The following is a 22,652-nucleotide window of genomic DNA, read 5'->3' on the forward strand; positions in this document are numbered from 1 at the left end:
GTGCAAATCCTGCACATTTTAAGAAATCCCAGACATCAACTAAAACCCAGCTGCCTTGAAGTACAAGAACTCTTTCCAGTCTAAAGAGGATAATGATTACACTTACAGACAGTCTAATGAAAAAAGCATCAATGCAGTTTATTTCAATGATTCTAATTTATGAGAATAACTTCTTAATGCTACATCAGAAGCCGATTCATCAATACTGAATTTGGAAAGCATAAGCAAGAACGACCCAACATCTTCTTGGGACTACACAATTTAGCACAGTACTAGGCACCATTCTAGAACAAAAACAAGAACACAAAATTGAAGTACGAATGATGACCTTCTTAAACTCCAGGGGATCCATGAACCTCTCAAAACTGTATACAAAAAGTTGTGTAGTGTGTGCACTTTTCTGGGGAGAGGTCCCACACCGCCAATCGACTCCTACAGGGACCCAAATAGTACAGAGTAGATTACAATTCTAATCTCCTCTATATTTTCAGTAGCAGAAGCTCTAAGCCTCAGCAAGTTCACTCTTGCAAATCTAACTATCAATTATTAGGGAAAGAGGGTAGAAAGGAAAACAAAAGTAACTTACAAGGATTTGGGCAGGAAAAAACTCCTAAGTGCTATTTACCTTATAAATTTAGTTAACATGTTCTGGTTTAGAGAGGGGAAATAGGGACCTACGTGGTAATATAAGCTAGGAGACTCCTATGGGATTTTTCAAATCCTTAAAAAACTAAAGTATGAATAAAGCAATAGCAAGAATTTAAAATGCAATTTAACTGAAGTCCAATTTTAAGTTTCTGCATGTTAACAGCTTATTTTTATTTTTGAATATCACAAAATTCAATCAGAATACTTTAAAAATATTCTGCATGCATTTAACAAATCTGACAAAGGATGAGTATCCAGTTTACTTGCATTACTATTAAGTTTTAACTTAAAAGCCAATTAACATATACTTAAAATCATTAGGTACAGGTAACAATGAAGATGTCAACTCATTAATCTGATGGCATTTTACTACTATGCACATGTTCATGTAACACTACTAGTAATTACCCTGGAACATAGGCAAAACATAGGTGGAAGAACAGCCCTCAAAAGTAAGTTTAAGGGGTTAAATATCATTATCATTATTATCATCATCATCATCATCATCATCATCATCATCACTACTAAGGATAAAGCTGCTGCCTGTGGACAAGGCCCCTTCTTCCTGAACATTCCCCAAAGCACCCACAGTCCCTTTCTCATCAGAATCATCAAACAACTTCTCACAGGAATCTTCATCAAACAACTTCTCATTGGAATCGTCATCTTCAAACATGTTTTCATCTATACCTTCTTCATCCTCCTTTGCATCTACTTCATCTTCTTTTTCATCTGAATATTCAAACATCTTTTCATCTGCATCATCTTCCTCCTTTTCATCAGCATCTTCAAGCCCCTTTTCATCTGCATCGTCTTCGTCCTCTTTTTCATCATGCTCATCACCAAAAACTTTTTCATATGCATCTTCCTCTCCTTCCTTTTCATCTGATTCGTCAAACTCTCTCTCAGAGCCTTCCTCATCAAACACTTTTTCAGAGTTGTCATCATCAAATTCTGATTTTTCAGAATCATTTTCTTTTAGCTCTTTTTCAAAAACGTTTTCATTAAACTCCTTGTCAGAGCCATTCTCATCAAACTCTTTTTTGATGCCATTTTCTTCAAATTCTTTTTCAGAGCCATTTTCAAACAGCTTTTCAGAGCAGCCTTCTTCAGATTCTCTTTCCGACTCATCTTCTTCAAACTCCTTTTGGGGGCCGTTCTCTTCTTCAGACTCCTTGTTGGGGCCATCTTGCTCAGATTCCTTTTCATGGCCATTCTCTTCAAAATCATCTTTGAGTTGCTTCTTTTTGGATTCTCTTGAAGGGCCATTCATTTTAGACTCTTTTTGGGGACTATCCTCTTCAAACTCTTTCTTCGGACTGCCTTCTCCAGACTCTCTTTCGAGGTCTTCATGCTCTCTTTTAGGGCAGCCTTCCTCTGACTTTCTTTCAAGGCAGCCACCTTTAGATTCTTTCTGGGGGCAGCCTTCTTCAGCCTCTTTTTGGGGGCCACTTTCTTTACCATCTTCTTCAAATCCCCCACCATCTTCTGTTTTTTCAAACTTCTTTTCATCTATAGGTTCTTCAAACTCCACTTCAGTTGCAGCTTCTTGAGCATTCATTTTAGACGTGCTAGGGTGCTCTGAAAAGTGCCTTACTCTAGAAGGCCCTGCCCTTCCTGAAGCACAAATTGAATTTGAACGCTGAAGACCTTTATTGGCCTCAGGAGCATTGAGGAAAGACTCCCATCCTTTCAGCCTTTCCTCCCTTTCTCTTGTGGTCTCCTCCACCTGTGCATAAATGAAAGTTAGCATTAAAATAAGGTCTAAGATGAAAAGTAACATCTCTGAGCATTTCTAATATTGATAAAAGTATCCTGATTTTATAAGGCACTGCTTAGGAAATCAAAGCAATTCCCTATCTTCAGTTTTCAAAATTTTATATCATTTTATTTATTTATTGTAGGGGGAGGAAAGAGGGAGGGAAGGAGAGAAAGAGGGGAAGAGGGAAGAGAAGGGGAGGGGGGAGGGGGAAGAGAGGGAGAGAGAGGGAGAGATATCTGCTGCCCCACCTATCTATTTATTCATTGGTTGATTCTTATATGTGTCCTGACCAGAGATTGAGCCCACAACCCTGGCATATCAGGACAATGCTCTAAAAACTTTACATTTTGATTTACTAGAGTTGACCTTAAGATCATTTAGATAAATGCCCAATACCACAGTACTGCAGAAATGTCTCATCAATTAAAAACTTAATATTTGAACTCTGCCTGTACTTTACAACACAGAAAAAAAGGAACATTTTGGTTTAATGTGTTCTTTTCATTTTTATTTAAAGATTTTTATTTTTTTAGAGAGGAAAAGGGAGGGAGAAACATGATGTGTGAGAGACACACTGACAGTTGCCTCTCCTACACCCCCAACTGGGGACCTGGCCCACAACCTAGTCATGTGCCCTGATTGGGAATTGAACCAAGACCTTTCAGTTTGCAGGCCAGTGCTCAATCCACTGAGCCACATCAGCTAGGGCCTAATGTGTTCTTTTCCTATCACTACTCTGAGCAAGCCTCAAATTTCAGACTTATAAATTGAAAGGTTGAACATTTTTCTTTCTATGCTCTGAATGCTAAGTACTATTTAAAAGTATTACTATAATATTACACAGATTAAACGAAATTCAAACCTTATCTGAAGGACTGCTAGATCAGTATTTGTTAGTAACAAATTATGTTCCACTGATCATTGCAGAATTTACCTGATAATCTGTAGTTCCATCCCATGCTTCGGCAGTGATTTGGCGGCCACCAAACCACCGTCCATCAAGAGTTTGAATACAATAATCAGCTTCCTCTGGATTCCTGAAGGACACAGAAGCCACACCATCTGGGTGTCTCTAAAAAGACAAGGAACAAAAAGAAGGAATGAGATAATTCATAATAAAACATTCACATTTGACAAGTAGGTAAGTAGTGTTCTTTCTGATTACTTTGAATTAAAAGATTCTATGTATGAAGACTTTCTTCCCTTTTACCCCATCCAGTGATATGCAGCTAGCTGTTTCTTTAGCTTAATCGCTTCTAGCAAGAACAAAGCATTATGTCCTTGGAAATGTTCCTGCTGAAAACAGTGTCAAGGACAGGCAAGACAACATAGTTGTTATATGTTGACTCTGAAGCTGAATAGCCCTGGGAGTCAATCCTGGCTCTGCTACCTAAGAGCGGAATGACCTTGGGCAAGGTGCTCACTCTCTAAACTTTCAGCATCCTCATCTGTAAAATGGGTATAATAGCACTTACCTACCTCAAACAATTGAGGATTAAATAACACGTAAAGTAGCTTGGTAGTATGCAATCAATAAACAGCGATCATTTTTTCATTATGCGTTAATTTTGAAAGTAAAAAAGGGGTGAGAAGGGGAACATACAAAAGAATATATTTTTCTTGATTGTTCTTCTCCAAATATAGAGGAGAAGCACTCAAGAGGGCGAAATGCGAGGAAATAGGAAACCATAAGATTTCACACATTTTCTTGTACTTTCTTTACCTGATCAGATACTCTATAGAGTGATGATAAAGGGAAATAATCACAGTATACCAAGTCTATCAAAGCCTTGACTTGCAATCCATGTTCATGTAATTATTGTTAATAGATGACTACCACTAGATAGAAGACCTACTATATAAAAAAAAAAAATTAATCTAAAATTTTGGGCATACTGATGTCTGGTAATAACTTTAAAAAAAATATTTAAAAAAATTTATTCTTAGAAAGAGGGGAAGGGAGGGAGGAAGAGGGGAAGAGAAACATCAATGTGGCAAGAGAAACATCAATTGGTTGCCTCTCGAATGCTCTCAAACTGGGACCCAGCCCACAACCCAGGCATGTGCCCTGACTGGGAATCGAACTGGCGACCTTTTGGTTTGTAGGCCAGCATTCAATCCACTGAGCCACACCAGCCAGGGCTGGTAATAACTTTTAACTGGAAGAATGATTGCTTCAGAAATGTCTAAGCCATGAACTTACATCAAAAAGAAGGAGCTTCTTAATTTGTCCAAACTTTGAACATTCTACTCGAAGATCTTCTCTGATCTCATTCAGCACCAATGGATCGTCCTGCAAAAATACACAATTCAAATGGGTTTGCCCCTTTCTTTAAATACAAATCCAGAGAATCAAACTTCTTGCTTTGATATACCAACAAATAAAAAAGGCTTAACTCAGTTATGTTTGCCTATTGCCTACAAAATTTAAAAGAAAATCAAAATCAAATGAACTTAAAGTTCCACGGCTGCTGCTACTACTACAGGTCTGCCCTGCTTTTAAGAGGAGGCAAATATAGTAGGAAGCAGTAGGAGTGGATAATGGCAGAGGAGGGGGGGAGGGAAGGGAATGGGAAATCCCAAATAACTGCAGCTCTAAGGGTAGAAGTCCCGTGGCACATATTTAAGTCAGACACTGCAATGGCATGAATGACTGTGACAATGAAAACCCTTTACTTTATGTTTTGCACAGATTCCTCTTTACAGAAATGTTGTAATGGGGAGAGATATACCCTCTTCCATTGACTAAGTGTTCTAAGATTTTTCTTTGTGCTTCCAAGATTCTATTTTAACTCATGAGGTAAATCTCCTTTATAAAGATTCCTATTCATTTTGTCTCCTACACTTTGCAACAGAACCATACAAATAAGGAGCCGATATTAAGCACAGAATAAAATGTTCTTAGCTGTTGCTTTCTTGCAACTACAATCTGTTAAAAACGGTCAAACACTGCTGCTTGAGCTCAGGTGGACTCCCCACCACCACTATGTCCCCCACAATAAAAGGTTTTAAGATTTCCTGTAGGAATTAACAAACCTTTTATTAAGTTCCTATGCATGAAAAAGGCTCATTAATGTTACATTATGAACTTGAATTGCAACTACATGTAAGTATAAACAAGTATATCCTACCTAGGAATTTCAAAAGATATTTTTATTTATTTTTAGAGAGAGGTTAAGGGAGGAAGAAAGAGATGGAGAGAAACATTGACGCAAGATAGAAATGTAGACTGGTTGCCTCTCGATAGGGGGCCAAACCCTCCACCCAGAGATCAAACTAGTGACCGTTCACTTCACAGGAGGATGCCCAGCCAACTGAGCCACCCTGGTCAGGGCCTACTTAGGAATTTCTATTGAAGTACAAGACATACATTTACAAAACATTTAAATTAATCTATCTCAGAGGTTTTTATATTCCTCACCAACTAAAGAACTGCAAAAGAGTACAAAAAGTGCTTTTCCCCTTCTAAAGTTCTCTCAAAAAGCAAATATAAAAAAACTGGTAGGCAGTTATTAAAATGAAACTTTAAAAAAATATCCTATAAATCTGTGGCTTCTCAAACTATAGCTGGAAGGACTCTGGATTTCCCCCACTTATAAAATCTAATTTTGGGAAAGAAGTATATTTGTTTTATATATAATTATCAGACCTGAGAGGGATGGGGAATGGAGCATAAAAGTCATTTGATAAAGTCATCTGGTGGTGGCTTTTCAATATGTGTGTGTGATTAGCTCCTATCAGATCAAGTGCTTTCCAAGGCAGGAATTATGTTTAAATGTGTTTTCTATGTCTCTTGTACACATAGTGAAAAGTCACTAAAAGCTTTCTCAAAGTTTCATAAACTATTCCTAATGCCTCTATTTTATTCACTAAGGGATATTAGGATTATATTAAAGACAAACAAAAACTGTTTCAAAATGGTTAACAAATGTGTGTGATTCCATAGTGGGAGGAGGGGAGCACTGTCTTTATTTCTATATCAAAGTCTAATGCTTTTCCTATGAGGATATCAAATTTTAGCCAGTCTTACCAGACCTCCATTTTTTATTTATACCAGTCTGAAAATAATTAATGTAACTTCACTGCTTTATAGTATCCTGAAGCTTAAAGATAATTAATAATCCCCCACTCTAGGAAAACTCTTTAACATAGCTAAGCATGGAAATTTTCTAAAGACAACACTTCGCAAGCAACAGTCCTGAGACTAATATCAGACTGATACACTAAAAACCCCTGCAGTCAATGCTCAAACTTTCCAGGGTAGTGTTTTGTTTTCCTCGGAAAAAATAAGACTGTACTTCTTATTGCTTTCTAATCTAAACTTATACTGTCCAAGATGGTGGCCACTAACCACATGTGGCTACTGAGCACTTGAAATGTCACTAGTCCAAACTGAGTTGTGTTGCAAGTGTGAAACAAACACTGCATTTTGAAACTTTAGTATCAAATGGGAAAATATATATATAGTTCATTAATATCTTTAATAATGTTGACAATACATTATTTTGGATAGATTGGGTTAAGTAAAATCCATTATTAAAATTTCTCCTCTTTCATGTCACATTTTTATTGTGGCTACTAGAAAAACTTAAATTACACATGTGGTTCACATTATGTATCCATTGGACAGTGGTAGGACACACAATCAGAAACCTACCTTTGCATCTGAGTTTTTTTTTAGATTAGATTTGATTTACTATTAGAGAGAGGGGAAAGAGAGTGAGAGAAACCATCAGTGGGTGAGAAATACATCAATTGGTTCCCTTTCACATGTCCCCAACAGGGGACCTGGCCTGCAACCCAGGCCTGTGCCCTGAGTGAGAATTGAACTGGTGACCTTTCAGTTTACAGGCTGGTGCTTAATCAACTGAGCCACACCAGCCAGGGCTGCATCTGAGTTTTAATTCTTCATCTCTTGGTATTCAAATTTGCCAGGCAAGGATTTTAAAATAAGACTTTGAATTAAATAGTGAAAACCCTCTGAAGTTACATTAAAAATATTAGCATTCACATTGTTTACCCTGATACCAAAGACTATTTTTAGGTATTTTGCTTCCAACACTGGTCACTGTTTGGAAGAAAAATATATTCTATTCTCCAAATCTGTTTTCTTTTTGATACCCCAGGTAACCTAAGAATTCAGTTTTTGTTTTCACTACAAAGCTCAATGATGATGTCTATTCTTTTTCAAAAAGATTTTATTTATTTACTTTTAGAGAGAGGGGAAGGGAAGAAAAAAGAGAGGGAGAGAAACATCTATGTCTGAGAGTAACATCGAGGCAACTGGGGGCCTGGCTCGTAATGCAGGCACGTGCCCTTAACGGGAATCAAACCTGAAAATGGTTCGCAGGCCAGCGCTCAATCGTTCACCCACAGATACACTGAACAGAAAATAAGACTGCCTGTAGTCACTCTGACTGACAGGCTCTCATCAAGGTCAGCAGACCACACAAGACCAGGGCAGGTGGGCAAAAACAAGGATACCGCAAAGGGTTTCTTTACCTATGAACACTGAAGTCCACTACTGCCCTCCCAGCCTTGGTGGCATAAGTACCTCAAAAGGAAACTTTCCTTTATTTGCAAAGATGCTAAAGAGAAAATGTTTTCTCTGTCCTGGAATGAAAAGACTCTGCCTTGTGAGTTAACAGGGGTTTCAAGCCTTGTAAGTTAAGAGGGATTTCATTCAATCATTTATTCACTTTTTCTTCATATAAATATCAAGGGTTTATTAATAAGTATATAATGAGAGCCTGCTGTGTGCCAGGCACAATTCTAAACATGGGGAATAGTAACAGCAATCAAACAAGGTAGACAGAGCCTTGGCTCTTATGAATTCACATTCTACTAGAGGAGATCTAATTATTTCAGATAATAAGTGCTATGAATGAAACAAAGTGAGGTAACATAAAAGCTGTATAACTCTAAAGTAAATTTTACACTAAAGCAGTGAGGATAATGTTTTTTAAAAAACAATCAAGAATTTATAGCATGAAACTTTTTAAAAAAATATTTCATCTATTTTTTTAGAGAGGAAGGAAGGGAGGAAAAAGGAGAGGGAAAGAAATATCTATGTGTGAGAGATACATGGACTCGCTGCCTCTTGCACGCTCCCAACTGGCAACCCAGGCATGTACCCTGATGGGAACCAAACCTGCGACCCCTGGTTCACAGGCCAGCAAGTCAACCAACAGAGCCACATCAGCCAGGGCAAAACTCCTATTCTTAAAAATACTCACTGGAGGAAATTTCTAGGAGCCAAGGTAATAAATGCGGCTTTTTGGTAGGAAAAGCTAAGTCTGGGTGATAGCTAGACTCAAATACAGTGTCTCAATGAGCAAGGCAGGAGGCAGAAGTAGAAACAACAGTTACATAATAGCCTACCTTGCCGAGGTTCCAGATACTTTTAGTTATAGGTTTGCATTTATATTAATGTTCAAGTTTTAGGAGTATGGAATGTGTGAATCAAAGACCTCAAGTCATAGATAATAGGTTTCTTAATTAAAAACAAAAAACATTTACCAGTGGGGTAAAATGATATGAATTATAGGCAATTCTGGAGTTACATCTAGCAGATTAGATACAATGATCCATCTATGCATTTCTTTTAAAGCCCCACCTGGCAAGGGCTGCATTTCAAAAAGTATTTAGTGGGCATGTATACATATGTTTTTAAAACATACTTCATTATCACTGTAAGTCTAAAGCAGCTCTGATATACTGAATATTGCTTTTTAAAAAATATTTTATTGATTTATTTTGACAGAGAAGGGAAGGGAAAGAGACAGAGAGGGAGAGAAACATTGATGTGAGAGAGAAACACTGATCAGTTGCCTCTAGCATGCACTCCAAACGGGAATGGAGCCCACAACCCATGCGTGTACCCTGACCAGGAATCAAACCAGCAACCTTTTGCTTTGTGGGATGACACTCAATCCATTGAGCCACACCAGTGAGGGACGGCTCTGACATATATCAAGATTCTACAGGATTTTAATCAGAAGATGCATCCAAATCATAAATAGACCACATCTTCCCAATGATCTTAAAAGATATAGACTCCATAGGTGCACAGTAAACCTGATCACTTCCCTATTCACCCAGATGAAGCTCAACAGACCATTCTGGGGACCTAGTATCTAAGGGGGCTAAAATGATATTGCTATTCTGACTGTTTAAATGCACAAAAGGAAGAAGAGGGGGCTTTCGTTGTAACTAGGTCATTTGTAAACCTGGAATTTTACATCGTGAACATGTTTTTATGTGCAACTTATCATTAATTTCAGAATCCAGGAAGATAATAAAGAATTGTTCCTTAGCAAATAATCCCATTGGTCTATGCCAAAAGAGAAAGATAAGAACAGGAGCCAGCCCAGAGAATACAACAAGGATGCCAGCCTGTTAAATCAAGCACGCCGTTGTCCGGGGACAGCCAACTGACCTGGAGTCTGCACGATCCTTCCCCATGTGGGAAGGCCACCCTCCCCTCCACACCCCCACTCTTATTAGGGATTTCTGGACCTGAGGGTAGGTACAATGACGACCATGTCCAGCTTGAAGCAGCTAGAGGAGCACGAGACCTTCACCCATTGTCCTTTATAAAATTAAAAGGGTCTTAAGTCTGAGGGGGGGAATGTTATTTTTTATTGTTATAAAAATTAATTAATTTTAAAAAAGAATATAGGAAAGGGTGAAGCCAAAGAACTTGTTTGCATGACCCATGGGCATGGACTGGGGGGAAGGTACTGGGCAGAGAGGAGCAAAGGGGAAAAAATTGGAACTATTGTAACAATATAATCAATAAAATATACTTAAAAAAAAAAAAAGAACAAGAGGCAGAATGCAACATGAGGTACCCTGATGGCAATTAACATTCCTTAAACCTCTTTAGTAGCTCTTCTTCCTTTATTTGCTTTTATTTGCTGTTCTTGGAATTTTACATGGACATTGATAGTATGAAGTCCACCTAATAGCCACTAAAGGCTTTTGTAAAAATTAGGTCCTGAAAAACAAGCTTCAATATTTAAACATGGGCTATATTTCATTAACCTAAGGCGGGCTGAGGACCAAACTTTTTGTTCTAAAGTCAAGTTTTCACTTCCAAGTGTGAAACTGGTCCTTCCTAACAAAACTAACTTGTACTTGTTGAATTGCACAAGCAGCTCCCATAAATCTTTTAATGACTATATTTTTAATAATTCCCCATACCGAGCAGTTGCCATGTCAGGTCACAGTATGGATATTAAACAGTCTTATCTGTGACACAATTAAAAGAACACTGGCCTAAACACGGGAAAATCTGAACACTTTGATTCTTGGCTACATTTTCCTGCCTCAAGGACTACATGAATGTGCCGGATGCAACATGAGGAAGATGGGGGGGAGGTGAGTTTTGGGCTCCCTTGAAAGAAGGTATATCAATGCTTTTATCAGTAAGAATTCTGTACTCTACCTCAAAATCCATAGGATGAAACATATTTTTGATGATGACGACTCGCTCGTGGCGCATTCGGGATGGGCCATCCCTTCTCTCAGGTCTCCAATCCAACTGCCTAATGCCATAAAGTAGAAATAATCTTTTATTAAGTATTTAATAATGATAATTATTTGATTCCAAAATAACAATGTATATTTTAGTCACAGTTCATTCAGAGAACTTTCTGGAATAAAAGTGATGGGCAAGTGAAAGGTGGACCCAGTACTTGAAATGCCTGAAATACAAAGGGTGGGGCAAAAGTAGGTTTACAATTGTGAGTACATGAAACTCAGAGTTTATTTTTGTATCATTATCTATTGTATTATTTTCCATATGAACAACTGTAAATCTACTTTTGCACCACCCTGTATATTTTTTTCATAAGTGCTGTCTGTTTACAAATATTCCAATGAGATTCCTCAATAATTGCTAATTTTTCAGTATGTAGGATTATCTAGAAAGATATACTCTGAGGCCAAAAAATATGTTCAAATTGTATTGTTTTTAGGCATTTTATGATTATGACAAACAAACTGCACTGAAATATAAAAACTACTCATTCTTTGTTGTTACAATCTTAGATTTTACTGACGCTGTTTATAAAAATTGTAGGTATCTATTTTAATTGTTCCTGTAAAAACTACAGGAAATCACAACTAAATGCTTTTATGATCATTTTATCAATAGTTTAAGCAGTGTTAAAAGTGTTATCAGAACTCACCCTGATAAAAGTACGTAGCATTTTGGCTAATTTCTTAAAACCAGCATATTACAAAAGACATATTAAACAAATGGATTAACAGCAACTTGATGACATTATGTATATACTACATATAATGCATAGTAAATACAATGATAAAATCTCATCATTTCAAATTTCTAATTTCTACTACAAACCTGTATGTAAAAATTTAGCTCCTGGTGTAGCTGATTTCAATGCACATTGAAAACAAACTAATGGCTCTGGTATACAGGCCTAAACAATCTTATTTAATCTTCTGTTCAACATCTTCCAAAGAGATAGCTCTCTTATCTCATTTAAGCCCCGCTATATTACAAATGAACACCCCAGAAAATGAAAAACATCACTGCTATCAAATCATCCAATGGTACAGATTACTGCAGGTGCCTGATGACCTAAGGAAATTCTTTAAAAATAATTTGTAGGCATACTTGATGGAACAAAATTAGGTGGCTATTACCAAAAGCATAACTAGAATATTTACACAAAATCTTTCAAAGAGGGAAAAAAAACAAACAAACTTTTGTTGCTGAGACAGCTTTTTCTTGTAGTCCCTGCACTTCTTCTTCTTCTTAGACGCATCATATTCCCCCTTCAGTTGAAACCTTGCTAACTCGACGTGTAATCTGTAGCCTCTAATTTCATCTTCATCCAAAAGTTTTAATGCGAGATCCACAGATTCCCTCTTTATAAAGGGAAAACAAGACACAATCAGTAAGGCGCACCCTGAAATGAAGCTTCAGGAGTTTTTTTTTTAGGTGAATGATGATTAGACATGCAGTAATGACTTAAACATACCCATCCACTTTGGGATCAAGAACTCTAGAATGCATATCAGGAAACCTGCATTCAAGACATAGCTGCCCCCAACCAGTCATGTGAACTTGGGCAAGTTATTCAAGCTCCCAGAGCCCCAGTTTTCTCATCTGTAAAATGGGAATAGCAATGCCTTCATTGCAGGGTCCCTGACAAAATTAAATGGAATATACATAAAGGATAGTGACTGGCATATGGCAGTTGCTCAGTAAATCATATCATTACTGCCCTGGCTGGTGTGGCTCAGTTGATTGAGCACCAGCCTGCAAACCAAAGGGCCAGCAGTTTGATTCCCAATCAGGACACATGCCTGGGTTGTGGGCCAGGTCCCCAGTTGAGGGCATGGGAGAGGCAACCACACATTGATGTTTCTCTCCCGCTCTTTCTCTCCCCCTTCCCCTCTCTCTAAAAATGAATAAATGAGTGAATGAATGAATGAATGAATAAATTAAGTCATTACTGAGGTAGTTTTGGTTTTGGAGCCTCAATTTCTCAACCACAGAATAAGGCAAATGAACTTGCATGATTTCTAAGGTATATTCCAGTTTTAAAATTCTAAGATATTCCTTCTTAAAAAACTAGATGGCTCGAGGAACAGGGAATAGTATGACCAGCCTTTAGTTTTTTTGTTCACCAATTAAAATGTGGGTCTGTAACATATGGGAATTAGATGACTATCGGACAGCTTGTACATTAAATACATTGAGGATTCTGGGTCCTGTACGAAAGGGGCAGTTGTCAGTCCTACAGTCAAAAATATGAGGACTTGAAGAGAACACAAAAGGACAGCTGAACACAGCTGCATAATCTAATATGGATCCTGGAACAAATAACTACATCCTCCTGGAATTCAATTCACTGGTTTGCCAATCTCTCACTTTTATGGGCCATAAATTGTACACATGAAGCTTCTCAAAACCCAACTTTTTCTTTTAAAATCCAATCAACCCCCCTAAGAATCTGTTCACAGATTTTTAATAATCCTTGAAGAAGTTGTAAAACTCTCCACTTGAAAATTACAGAACTACCTTCCTATAATGGTCATACCCATGTCCCATTCTCACCATGTTCAAGAACCAAGTTGAAAACTTCTCTCCCAAAAAGCTGTCAGTTTAATCCTATCCCCTTCTTATTTCACTGAAATGTTGTATACCCACAATGCACTTGCGTTGGTACTGCTATTTTATCACTTTGATTTTACTTCGCAATTATTTTCAGGTTCTATGACACATGTGTATGTCATCATCATGTCCATTTCTTTATACCCTGCACTAATGGGCAGCACCTGTTTCTACGATGATAGGTGCTCCAGATAAATGATGACTGCCTTTAACACTGAGCTTTTCCTGTGCATTTATGATACCACAAATAAAGTTCTGTGAATCTCTGTTAATACTATCCTGATGCAGTCAGCATAGACTATCATTTTCTTTATGGTCTTACACAGGGCTCAGAAGACTTCTTCTGTAGAGTCAGTTAGCAGCCATAGCCAAATGGGTCAATGAATGAATGCAGCCATGTTCTAAAACATTTTATTAACAAAAACAGCAGTGGGCTGCAGTTTGCTTGATCCCTGGTCTAATTCATTCCAATGGGCAAATAAAATATTGCTGGCTTTCTTTTTCTTCTGTATTTTTGAAATGTATTGTGAATTGATTATATGCAGACACTCTGAAAGGGATCTCTGCAGTGAGAATTCTTAAGACAAAAGCACTTTGGTCACATAGCTTATATAATACATTGACCTGGTACTTTATTTTCTTAGATGAACAACTGACTAAATTTACCAAGGTGATACACACAGGCACAATCTAAAATTTCAGTTTTCTTAATGCTGTTTTGAATAGTTCTTCATTTTAGTTATCATCCATACAAAATTAAAGCCCTGGTTCCTGACTTAAAAATGGAGATAAAAGAAACTTATCTGACCATATAACTAACCTTCAAATAACAGCAAAGCCCATCTCCTTTAAGGTTTCCTTGGTTATCTTTGTAAAGCTTGACCTTAAATTCTTCTGTTTGAGGATCTCTCATAATAATTCCAAACTTGGACATGACCTGTATGAATTCATCCACTGTAATATCTGGAGGTAAACCTAACAACATGAGGAAAAATTTTTTAAATTTATAAGGGCATGTAAATAAAGTAGAGGTTTATTTTGCATTCTACCAATTAGAAAACTATAACTTAGATAAGCACAATTTTGACTTTCTAAATGTATGCAAATCTCACATGTATAAAATGGAGGAAATTTCTTGTTTAGTGTATTCAAACATACATTAAAATTATGCTTTGTGGTGCAGGCATCAAGAAGCATAATTGGTAGGAACAAAAGAGACAGGGGGATTTTAAGAATAGTATAGAAAAGGGAGAAGCCAGAGAACTTACACGCATGACCTGTGGACATGAACTAAGGGGGGTGGGATTGCTGGAGGGAAGGGGGTGCCAGGCAGACTTTGGCAAATAGAAAAAACTGGGACAACTGTAACAGCATAATCAATAAAATATACTTAAAAAATTATGTTTTGCCTATGCCTTGTAGCAATGAGTCTGAACAAACAGCCACAAGTTACCTAAAGAAGACAAAAAGGATGGCATGCAAAGTTATATACACTTAATTTTTCTTAGTTTTGTAAAAAAAAACAAACATATTCCTCACTACTGTAAATAGTTGAACAAAAAAATGACATCAGACTTCCGGCCAAGATGGAGGTATAGATCGACACACTGTGTCTCCCTCCACAACTAAGAAGGAATACAACTACATCAAAACTAGAAACAACCAAAAGTTCCAGAAAAATCAAACTATACAGAAGTCCAGCAAACAAAGATATAAGGAAGAAATACTCATCCAGACAGGTAGAAGGGGCGAAGAGGACGCGGTGTGGTGGCGGCAGCAGCGGCAGGCCAGCAGAAAGCACAGACACACGTTTTAAAGTCGGGAGGCACATCTGGGGAGCATTCCCAGCTCCTCACCAAACCTTGCAGTTCACGGTCCCAACACCAGGGAAAATCAAGCCTCGTTGCTTCTGACTGTGCAGACCAGTGGGGGCTGGGGCAAAGGTAGAAACTGCCAGTCTCTCAGCAGAGTCCACTTGTTTAAAGGGCCCCCACGGTCCTAGAACATCTGCAGACTCACCCACTCTGGGAATGATGGCCAGGGCAGCAGCTAGAGAGGCACCAGTCCAGTGCAGAAGTTGGAGAGGTGCCTGGAAAAGGGGGGAGTGCTGGGCAGGCGGCATTGTTTCCTCTAGGACCCCTCCCCCACATACAGTGCCACAACGTGGTGAAACAGAATGCCCTGCAATGAGAAATACCTAAGGCTCCGCCCCTTACAACGTAACAGGAGCAACAGCTCTACCTGGGATGCAGAGGCAAACAAACACGGGAGCCTGTCAGAATGAGGAGAAAGACAAGTATGGCCCAAAAGGGGGAATGGATCAAGGTACTAGTGGGAGAATGAAGCGACGAGGAGATAGCCAACCTCACAGATGAGGAGATAAGACAACCTAACAGACACAGAATTCAAAACACTGGTGATAAAGATGCTCACAGGATTGACAGATATGCTTGAGTATGGCAGACGCATAAGAGAAGAAGTGAAGGCTACGCTAAGTAAAACGAAGGAAAATCCACACAAAACCAATGGTAAAGGGAAGGAAATCGGGGTTCAAATAAATGATCTGGAACATAAGGAAGGAAAAAACAGTCAACCAGTGCAGAATGAGGAAGAACCGAAAAAAATGAGGAAAACTTCCCAAATTTTGCGAAGGAGATGGACATACAGGTCCGGGAAGCACAGAGGGTCCCGGGCAAACTGGACCCAGAGGGAACCACACCAGGACACATCCTGACTGAGATGCTAAAGGTGAAAGATAAAGAAAGAGTCCTGGGGGCATCAAGAGAGAGGCAGAGAGTTGCCTACAGGAGGGTGCCTATAGGACTATCAGCTGATTTCTCAGAGGACACTTTGCAGGCAGGAAGGAACTGGCAAGCAGTATTCAATGTGATGAAAAGCAACCTGCAACCAGGATTACTCTATCCAGCAAGGCTATCATTTGGAATGGAAGGGCAAATGAAGTGCTTCCCAGACAAGGTAAAGCTAAAGGAGTTATGAAATGTCAAAGAGCCTTACTTAAGAAAAAGAAGATCAAAATTATGAACATTAAAATGACAACAAACTCACAACTATCAACTGAATCTAAAAAAATAAAAACAAAATCCAACAAAGCAGACCAGAATAGGAACAGAATCATAGGTATGGGGATCATTTGGAGGGTTATCAGCTGGGAGAGGGGAGGTGGAGAAATAGGGATATGGTGCAGGGATTAAGAAGCATAATTGGTTGGTACAAAATAGACAGGGGGAAGTTAAGAAAAATATAGGAAAGGGTGAAGTCAAAGAACTTATATGCACGACCCATGGACATGAACTAAGGGGGGTGGGATTGTTGGAGGGAAGGTGGGTACTGGGCAGAGGGGAGCGAAGGGGAAAAAAACTGGCACTACTGTAACAACATAATCAATATAATACACTTAAAAATGACATCATAATAGGAAACCGTTTAGAGAAATTGAAAACAAAAAATAATCACTTTGTGAAAAATATAAAAATCAAATGTTTTCTACTCTAAATCTGTTTAAAAAGGTATACGTACCAGAAACATACACATTTGTATTTCTGTCTTCTTCAACATGAAACCATCCTAAAAATCAAAATGAATAAATAAAATAAATGCAAGAAAAAGTAGAAGTCACATGATACAATCTTGACAATTTGGCAGTGTCTTAAAAATTCTAGGAACTTTTCCTTACACTTAGAACAAGACAGACTAATTCAAACCACTGTCTGGCTTTCAAAGCAGTATTTGGATCTTTTGACAGATAATTAGTTTCAGAACATTCTTAAAAAAGAGAGCTAGTTTATCTTTTAAAAAAGTTTTTTATTGAGCCCTGACCTATGTAACTCAGTTGGCTGGGCACTGTCCTACAAAGCAAGGGTTGCCAGTTTGGTTCCCAGTCAGGGCCCATGCCTGGGTTGCAGGTTCAGTCCCTGACTGGGGCACATACTAGAAGCAACTGGTTGATGTTTCTCCCTCTCTTTCTCTTTCCCTTCCCCTCTCTCTAAACATAAATATATAAAATCTTATAAAAATTTTTAAGTTGAATTTATTAAGGTGATATTGGTTAAATTATATAGGTTTCAGATATACAATTCTATAATACATCATCTATATATTGTATTTTGTGTTCACTACCCCAAGTCAAGGCTCCTTCCATCACCATTTATCCCTCATTTACCCTATTCTACCTCCCCCCACCCCCTCTTCCCTCTGGTAATCACCATATTGTCTGTGTCTGAGATTTTTTTTGCTTAATTCCTTTTCCTTTCTCATCCAGCCTCTTGCCCCTTCCCTGACAGTTGTCAGTCTGTTCTCTTTATCTATAAATCTGTTTCAATTTTATTTGTTATTTTGTTCATTAGATTCCACATATAAGTGAGATCATATGGTATTTGTCTTTATCTGACTGGCTTATTTTACTTAGCATAATATTCTCCAGATCCATCCATGCTGTAACAAAAGGTAAGATTTCCTTCTTTGTTATGGCTGGGTAGTATTTCATTGTGTAAATGTACCACAGCTTTTTTATCCACTCATCTACTGATGGGTACTTGGATTGCTTACGTATGTTGGCTATGACTCTTACACTACTTTAAAAAAACTCATCCTTGCACTGACCTTAGGTCTTAACATTAAGTTGCTTCTGACTCCAATCTATTGCGTTAGACCTGGCCAAGATGAAGCAAAACTGACTTAAGTTCAATTTAATTAAATTCAAAAAGTACAAAAAAAAAACAAAAACAAAACCTCGTACTAATAGAACTTTTGATAATCCCTTAATAATAGCTCTATTTTGTAAAGGAAGTGACTGAGGCACAGAATTGAAACAGCCAACCCAATGCCCCCAATAAGTTACTGTGAGAGCCAACATATGAACCCAAATAATTTTTTAAAAATCATCTCAATGATTCCTTCAAAGTCATTATAATTCTTCAAAAAGTAACTATATACACACACACTCACATTTTTAATTTTTACACTCAAGTTTTGCAAGCTAAATTCACTTGCCTGATTCAGCCTTTCTCTTTTCTCCCCTCTTTTTTGGATCAGTGGGTTCAGGGGCTTTTCTCTGTGGAGGTTCCTCTGCAGGCCCAGCACTAACATCTTGTACATTTGCAGTAGAGCTAGATGCACCATCGTTAGAAAAGCCATAATTGGCCTGATATGTAGCAATGAAATCTTCACTGATCTGAACAAGAAATTTAACACACATACATACAGAAAAATTTCAAAGACTTTCTCCTGTAAAAAGTTTACACTGTGTTAAATTATAGCATATTCAGTTATGCACCTTAACATAGAAGTGTTTCTGCGAATAACTGTAGTAATAAATTGCAAATGCAAGAACAGTCACCTTACAGGGTGGGGCAAAAGTAAAAGTAGGTTTACAGTTGTTCATATGGAAAATAATACTATAATTAATAAGCAATACAAAAATAAATTGTGTTTCACTGCTCACCATGTAAAGTCTACTTTTGCCCCACCCTGTATAAAGAAAACTGTGCATTAAAAAACAAAAAACAAAAAACAAGCCATGGGTACTTGGATTATATACACAAAAATCTGAGATACTACTAAGATACTTTAAATGATGTTGCCACCTTTCTAGTTGTTTCATATATAAATTACTAACTCTCCACAGTCTACTTGACTAAGGCTGCAATAACATATAACAAAGGAAGTAGAGATAACAAAACAACAGAATAAAAACCTATAGCCAAACCAGTAATTAACAACAGAATTACTTTTTCTTTAACTATATAGGTGCATAAAAGTGTATGTACACTAAATATTTACATATTTGTATGCAAAGAGAACAGTATGGAACTTTGATTCGGTATATAAAGAATAGGGCTAACAACGGTAAATCTAAATGCTTGCTTTAACTTTATCATTAATCAAATCACATTATGATTTACTGTCATAACAAATTAAGAACAATTCAACTTACATCTATCCTCCTGGCTTTCAGGGGGGAAAAGTACAATTGCACAATGCAGGAAATTTAGTTGTATCTTCATACCAATTTATGTTAGGCACCATAGGAATGGGAAAAATTTTAACTCTACATTTTAAGAGATATGGGCTTCCATAGCATAAAAAGAGTCACAAGTTAATCAATCATTAGACTACTGTTAAAAGAACTCAGAAGGGTGAGGAAACCAAATGTGCACTCGAGCTGGCACTACCAGTACAGGAGTGAAATACAGTCAATCCTTGAACAGCATAGGGGTTAGGGAGGCCAATACCTCACTCAGTCGAAAATGTGGGTAAAACTTTGGACACCCCAAGAACTTTACTACTAATAATTGTTGACCAGAAACCTCACTGATAAAACAAAGTCAATTAATACATATTTTGTATGTTAGATGTACCACATAATGTATTCTTACAGTAAAGCTACAGAAAAGAAAATGTTTAGTCATAAGAAAGAAAATACACTTACAGTATTGTACTGTATTTGTTGATACTGTAAGTTTATGTCATCTGCTTACAAGATGAAAAAAAATTTGCGTGTTAAGTAGACTCAGTTCAAACCCAGGTTGTTCAAGGATCAACTTTAGTAAATTTAACAATTTGGAGGGATTGGAACATATACACAAACACAAAATGGGAAAGAAAGTAAGTTGAAATAAATAATTTTTAAAGTTACACAATGGAGACACGGTTTGTTATTACAGGCTTGCAAGTCAATTAGTATGCTATTGGTATACTTTTTTCTACCCATGAGATTCTGATTAACAGGATACTTTACTGAAAATTTTTACAGAATTAAGTTTAACACCAGTTATTTTATTGAAATTAAGCCAAAATAAAATTCTTAACAATGTCCAAATACTCTAAATAAATATACACAGATCTCATCCATCCACCTCTAGTCATATTCCAGTGGTTATATGGTTCAAGCATATGTGTCTAGGGACAAAATTTAATAATAAAGTAGAGGTGCAAAGTTCAATTAGTAATGCTATATAAATGGCTAGTTAAAAAAAATCAAGAAGCTGTATTTTGCACATAGCATATAAGCTAAATACATATGAATTCCTATGATAAGTGAGGTTGGGTCCCTAAGAGTAACAGCTACCAAGTTTGTTCCTGGTGTTTTTCCTCTTCGCAATAAAAATCAGTCACCAATGTAAAAACCAATTGTGACCTTCACAGATAAAATAAATAAGGCATAGAAAAAACTTTAGAATTAAACTACATTACGACATGTCCCTAAAGATTTACATTCCTTTACACATTGGTTCTGCAATAGACACATCAAAAATAAATGCCACTACCCTTGGGGGCTCTACCCCAAGACCTTGCAAAGAAACGGAGGCTGGCCCAGCAGCCTACTCTGCAGTGGCACCGGTGAAACGCTCTTACCTTGGGGAACCAAGCCTTTTTGTCCAGGTCCCACTCGTAGGGGGTGTCTTCTGGCGGCTGCCCGAAAGAATTGGTTTCTCTACCAGAATCTTTCTGGGTGTCTCCGTCCTTGGTGTCTCCATACAATTCTTGCATTCTTAACTGCTCATCAAAGTCGTTGTCCCCATCTAAGTTGTTGCAGCTCATTTTGCCGACTTAGCCCGAGGGGTACAGACCAGACGCGCAGAATGGCCGAAATGAAGCTGAAAGGGAACAGACAAAATGAAGTCTGCCGCGATCGGCCCGCGCCCCGCCGCCCCCCGGCGCACCTCCTCACAGCGCCCCAGCAGCCCCCGGGAGTTCGGGCCACACAGCGGCCGCGCCGCCCCCCCTCTCCGCCCGCTCGCCGCGCACCCTGATGCTCCCAGTCTGGCCGCGCCACCGCCCACCTGGCTCGCTCCGCCGGGCCTTGGCGCAGCCCCTGGATCCAGGGCGCGGCGGGAGCGCGCACGCGCGCCGCCGCCACCGCCGCCAACCGGGTTTGAGACGGCTGCGGCTCCCGCAGCGACGTCAGGAAATAACTTGAGAACGGCGCCCCGCTCAGATTAACACAGTCGCCATTGTTGGCACGTCGAGACGTCGCGCGTCGCGCCGACACTCCCACATTGGCGTCAACAAGCGCCGACGCAGGCAGGGGCGGAGGGTATAAGGGATGGAGCAATAGGGGCGCGTGGCTGCCACGCACAGGTGCGAATGCGCACCCCCTTGGGGCAGCAAGGGGTGCGGGGTGCCGAGGCCCACGGTGGGCAGGGTTGGGTCGGGCCGGGGTGGCAGACCAAAAGCATGAGAATATTTGCACCCGGCAACCGGATGTCGGAGCGCCGCCATCTTGGGGAGGTACAGGGGGCTGACGGGATAGGGTTGTGTTGCTGAGGAAAAGCCGCACCTCCTTCACCCAAAGGCCCCCTCCTCCGCGTGGGAAACAAGTCTTTTACTTGTTTCTTTCTGATTCCCTAAGATAGGTATCAGTAATAGTGCGTCTTGGTAGCCTGAGCTCCTAACATGGGATCTGACCGTCGTGGAAGAAGGTGCGATGGGTGGACGAAGCAGGCGGTTTCAAGCCTCAGCCCCGTGCTTTATCTCTCTGGTACCTTCCGTAGGCTGGCTCTGTGGAAAGGGGCGGGGGGAGGTGGCCGCAGTTAGTTGCTTGCCGCTTGTACTCCATGATTCAGAGGTGTTCAAGCTGCAAACCTGCAACATAAAATATCCAGGTGTAAACACCAGCTTTACTGGCCGACTAACTTCGTTGTTTTTTTCTTTTAGATAGACTACTTTTTCTCTGAACAACTTGCTTTTCTCAGAAATTGCACATATCGCTTAAAATGAAAACGTGTAATTTTTAATTGGGCAGGTACTGTACTAGGCTCTGGCGACTTAGCCATTAATGAGACAGGCACAGCTCTGGAAACATACACATGGTGATTGGGAAAGGATAAGATGAAAGTACTGGATGCTGGCAAATAGTGGTCCTCAAACTTTTTGATCTCAAGACCCCTTTACACTGAAAAATTATTAAAGACCTCAAAGAGCTTTTGTTTATGTGGATTGTACTTTGCCACACTAAAATTAAAACAGCCGTTTAACCCTGGCCTGTATGGCTTGGTCGGAGCGTTATCTGTGCACCTAAAGGTTGGGCGTTCATTTCAGGTCAGGGGACACACCTAGATTGAGGATTTG

The 22,652-nt window shown here is 38.9% G+C and overlaps 1 protein-coding gene across 2 annotated transcripts; it reads right to left on the reverse strand.

Annotated features, from left to right (window-relative positions):
- Positions 1-114: 114 nt before the first annotated feature.
- Positions 115-21,558, reverse strand: HTATSF1 (HIV-1 Tat specific factor 1). 2 transcript variants are annotated; one of them, XM_090264938.1, is made up of 10 exons: positions 21,365-21,558; positions 20,937-21,178; positions 18,573-18,753; positions 17,100-17,147; positions 14,383-14,537; positions 12,147-12,310; positions 10,860-10,959; positions 4,614-4,703; positions 3,345-3,482; positions 115-2,377 (listed from the first exon to the last, which is right to left on the reverse strand). In XM_090264938.1, exons 2-10 carry the CDS (start codon positions 21,120-21,122, stop codon positions 1,115-1,117), a joined length of 2,325 nt encoding a protein of 774 aa, XP_090121064.1. In that variant the 5' UTR covers positions 21,123-21,178; positions 21,365-21,558; the 3' UTR covers positions 115-1,114. The 2 variants fall into 2 exon arrangements, with proteins under 2 accessions (XP_090121064.1, XP_090121065.1); XM_090264939.1 differs by having other exon boundaries at positions 21,330-21,558.
- Between the last annotated feature and the right edge of the window lie 1,094 nt (positions 21,559-22,652).

This window comes from Furipterus horrens, unplaced genomic scaffold (genome assembly GCF_987537825.1).
Source record: "Furipterus horrens unplaced genomic scaffold, mFurHor1.1.pri manual_scaffold_17, whole genome shotgun sequence".
NCBI classification, from domain to species: Eukaryota; Metazoa; Chordata; class Mammalia; order Chiroptera; family Furipteridae; genus Furipterus; species Furipterus horrens.